Here is a 4,414-nt window from a genome sequence, read left to right as displayed (position 1 = left end):
CTGCTGGTGCAGCCCAGCCCAGCTCCACAGACCCCTGCCAGCCTGTACCCCGCTTTGGGCCCCACCGGTGCTGGCCCTGGGACACTGGTCCCAAGATGGTGACCAGGGGGTGGGGCACCTGTCAAGGGGCAGGACTACCCACGCAGCCCTCGACAGCTTGCCAAAATTGGGTAAGCAGCCCTCTGCCCGAAATAATTGCCTGCTTCTGCCTTAGGGCATTCCCAGATGGGTACTAAAATTGCCTGTCTTCAGCAGCAAAATATCTTGAAATGAGAAGTTAATCAAGACCAACTAACATCTCTTCCCCTGAATAACTTTTTTAGTGAGAGAGAAGATCGAACAGAAGAGGCAACCATGAATCAGGAGGCAGATGAAGGTGAGGAAGACAACAGGAGAGAGAAGCTCCGCATCTAATCACCTACCACACCATGGATAGATATTACACATGCTGAAGCATAGAGATGATCACAAATTAAACAGTGCATTTACCAGCCTGGTCTGGTGTTAGCTGTGACTTTCTACAACTGTCTGGGACAGAGGTCATCTCTTTTGATCTGCGAACACAGAGTTGATGCCATTATACAACAATGTATAACAACAAAAGATGTGCATGAAGTACTGGGGAACCCTGCTTCACTCCCCTACCTGTCATAACATCCAGATTTCAAGATCATGAATTATGAGTCACTCGGAAAGGCCAGACTAGGTTATTTGGCTAAAAAATACAGCCACCAATGTAATACTGTATTAGAAAGCGAGCTACACATACAGTGGCATTATCTGATATTACAATGTATGCATTGGTCGGGGGAGGGTGTTAGGAAGACCAGTTTACCAAAGAGATTTTACTAAATGGAACCTTTGCATAGCAACAATTTATAATAAATATATGTAGCTGACTGACAGTTGTCCCTGCACTGCTACCAATGAGACAGTTGAGACAGCAGAATTGACCCTTTCACTTTCCTTTTCCAGAACTTGCAAAGCTTCTTTGTGCATCTCCCAGGTGCAATCCAGACCTTGTCAACAGAAGCTGGCCTCAGCCTGGCATCAGAATGAGTCCTTTCCCACCCCATTGCTATTGCCTGCATCAGCAGATCTCAGAATTTTAAGGTGCCCCTGCAAAGTTATCCTTAATGCTTGTTTCCATGTCACATCCCAAGTTACTTTATCCTCTCCCTTCAGAGTCTCTGGGCTTGGGCCTGCATGTAGGATGCCTGCCAAAGGATCAGGAAACATCTGAAGCCCCAGGCTGGGGTGGAGAATACTTGCCAGTAGCAGGGCCACACATGATTCTTGAATGATTCAAACGGATTGGGACCTGATCTGGCTAATTTGACCTGGGACATGAAAATTTTTATTTATTTATTTATTTAAGGAAAAAGGACAGTCCTACATCTTCCAAAAGGATTCTACAATATTACATTTATGTAAACGTAGTTAAATTTCTGTCTTAAAAAAGCTCTAACAGGTGTTTTCTATTGAAGCAACTATTCTTTTAATGCACTCTATTGTTCTATCTTCTGATCCTCCCCTTCCCCAGCTGGAAGGGTGGGGAGGACTTTTTGGTGTTTCTAGTAGATCTGCTGCAGCTCTTTTGTACATCTACTCTGTTCTGTGGTAAGTAGAAGCCAACCTGTGGTAATTTGGCAGCTGTTGCCTTCTGCCTTAGTTTGTGCCTATGGTTACCTGCTTCCACTCCCTAAATCAGCTGATCCATTGTAGTTGCCCTATTCCACAGTAAATGAAAGTAAACTATTTGGGCATTTTTGTGCATTCATGCCTGAGACATGAAGCTGAGAAGCACAGAAGATGATAAAGAATATTTGGGACACTTGAATGTGCAGAAAGAAAAGAGGTTACAGGAAAAAACAGAAGAATAATTGTGGGTGGGATAGAGATACAAACAACTGTGAAGGCAAGGATAACATGCTTGAAAATCTGGGACAAAAAAAAAAATAGCAAAGAAATTAAAGGAGGAAAACTGCAGGATTTTGGGGAGGTGAGAAGTAGGGAGGCAGTTTTAGTAGTCAAGGAAACCAAAGCTTGGAGTTTTTGCAGTAGAAGGTCATGGTCTGACATTAGAAGTGTCAGATGGAAGAAATTAAATGATAAGATTTTTGGGAGAGGTTGGATGGAGAAATAAGCAAGTGTTTCGGAGGAAGCAGGGGACAAGAGTGAGAAAAAGGCGTTGAGGAAAGCAGTACTGTGAAACTGAGGGATCAGCTACAGCAATGAGAGTTTTATTATTTTGCAATTTTCCTGTAAGTGAATTTGCCAATCTAATGATCTATTTCTGTTCATTGGCAATAATCTTTTGTTAAAAGAAAGGATAGTTTAAGTTATATAACTCACGTAATTTGGTGCTGCTAACTGCAGAGACAAAAGCTATTTACTTTATTGCCACTACAGGCATAAATCACTATTTTTTTTCCTCAGACAGGTTGGTTACTCTCCTTAAACTGAAGAACACATTTCTGCTACAGGATGGCCAGTGTGAACTTACTCATTTGAGTTCTTAACCAGAAATATGAGGGGGAAAAAAAAGGCAAGACAACTGTCAGCCATATATTTGCGGCTGCTTGGATATATGAGCTAGTTCTGGCCTTTAAAACAGTTTAACCTCTGTATGATTCATCTCTCGTTCTCTTGTCCCATACTAAGAACAAATTTGGTTGAAACAAGCAAAAACTGGCCACAACAAAAAAGTCACAGTTATAGTTCTAGAAGCCAAAAATCTCAGCTTGTTTTTGAGACAGATTGAAATAGGACCTTGTTCATGATACTAAAAATAACTTCTATACAGTTATTAGAGGTGAGGCAAAAATAAGTCAGGAACAACTATCAACACTATTAAATCCAGGGTGATGCCTGTTTACATAAAATTTCTGTTTTCCCCTTTAATGTATAATTATGCAATAGCACATGGCACGCTCAGATAAGCCAAGTTTATTGTTCCTCACAGGAAGCTTATTTATAGAACTAAGATTTTTGGAGGTTATGTATTTGTATCTTCAGAAGGATTCAGTCCAGAGTTTCTCAAACAATTTATTAAACCAGGGGTGTCAAAGATGCAGCTCACAGACTGGATCTAGGATCCGGCCTGTGGGTCTTAGAGCAACCCCAAGCATCCCATGAGGCATATAGTGGCTCTGATCCCACATGCTGAAGCAGAACCACATACAAGGCCAGTCAGGTATAAGCAGTGCATGCAGAGCATGCCCTGTGTCAGCCCTGTGGGCTGCATGCACCCAGGCAGGGGCTGGCGTATACTGCCCACAGCATGCTGGGCTGGACCTGGTGCATGCATTGCATGCAGCACAGGGGGGTGGCACAGGGTGTGTGCTGTATGTGGTTCCTCACTGGATTGGCCCTGTGCATAGGCGACTGGTATGGGGGGAAGGGGAGGCATGTGCCCCCCGACAAGGCTGTCCCCACTGCTGATACTGCTGGTGGCTTCTGCGGGTGGCCCCCCAGACTCAGGAGGCACCAGTCACCCATGGCCCTATGTGTTGGCTCTGGAGCTGATCAGAATCAGGCCCACATACTGAAGGGGCACTATGGGCTTCTAGTACCTCTGGCACCACAGGCTGCACTGCACCACGCTGCCCTGCTGCAGGAGAGAAGGAGCCCCAGGTCCCTAGCTGCTACTGTAGTCAGAGCAATAGGGGCAGCAGCAGCCAGGTAAGAGCCTGGGGATCACAGGCCACCCTAGATATGGACAACCCTGCTTTAGATAACTGTCACTTCCCTTAATGGGAGTCTCACTGAGGCAGCCAAAAACTGAAGAGGCCAGAGTCTAACCCCCTCCTTGTACCCTTGTGGAGCATCGTCATATTCAGGACCCTGAGAGCTATGTTTAGCTTCTCACACAGGGTTTTTTTTTTTTGCAAGGTACAGAAAGAGCCAGGATTATAAGTACTCAAGCCCCCGCCAACCTGTTTCCCCATCTGCAGCATTGCTACGATCTGTTACCCAAGCGGGAACAACACAGCAAGAACTTGATGCTGCATTACTATATGGAAGTTCCTTTAGTACGTGTACTAACATGACGTTTAAGTTATTTTTAACGCCCTTCCCCTGACATTACCCCAGCCTCCTGTGGCAAGGCTGTTTTTTGTATTATATCTTGTTTAATATACCTTTGAGGTTAGAGGAGCTTAGACCACAACAGCTCGCCTACGCTCACTTATAGGTAGAAGAGCAGGGGGCAGGTCAAGAACTTAAAAGAAGGTTTAAACTGCAGGCAGTGTTACAAGGATTTCTACAAGGAAAAGATTGTACTGCGTGTTTCGCTGAAAAATTTCCAAACAAAAATCTCAAGAAAACAATTTGTTCCTATCTTACCCCTGCTCTCCTTAAAGCAACTCTATGTTCCCAGGTGTTTACTTCACTGGGAAGGGGGAAAGGGGTG

The 4,414-nt window shown here is 44.5% G+C and overlaps 1 protein-coding gene across 2 annotated transcripts in view; it reads left to right on the top strand.

Moving 5' to 3' along the window:
- The window catches only part of GPA33 (glycoprotein A33), a 33,827-nt gene extending 33,264 nt beyond the window's left edge, over positions 1 to 563 (top strand). For both annotated transcript variants that reach the window (XM_019525710.1, XM_019525709.1), the window contains exon 7: positions 324 to 563. In XM_019525710.1, the coding sequence (XP_019381255.1) occupies positions 324 to 414 (91 nt within the window). In that variant the 3' untranslated portion in view covers positions 415 to 563. The remainder of the gene's footprint in view (positions 1 to 323) is intronic.
- The last annotated feature ends 3,851 nt before the right edge of the window (positions 564 to 4,414 follow it).

This window comes from Gavialis gangeticus, unplaced genomic scaffold (assembly GCF_001723915.1).
Source record: "Gavialis gangeticus isolate Ggan-Ray unplaced genomic scaffold, GavGan_comp1, whole genome shotgun sequence".
Taxonomy (NCBI): domain Eukaryota; kingdom Metazoa; phylum Chordata; order Crocodylia; family Gavialidae; genus Gavialis; species Gavialis gangeticus.
The sequence above is the reverse complement of the archived record's forward strand: the minus strand, read 5'-3'. Positions and strand labels throughout refer to the sequence as shown.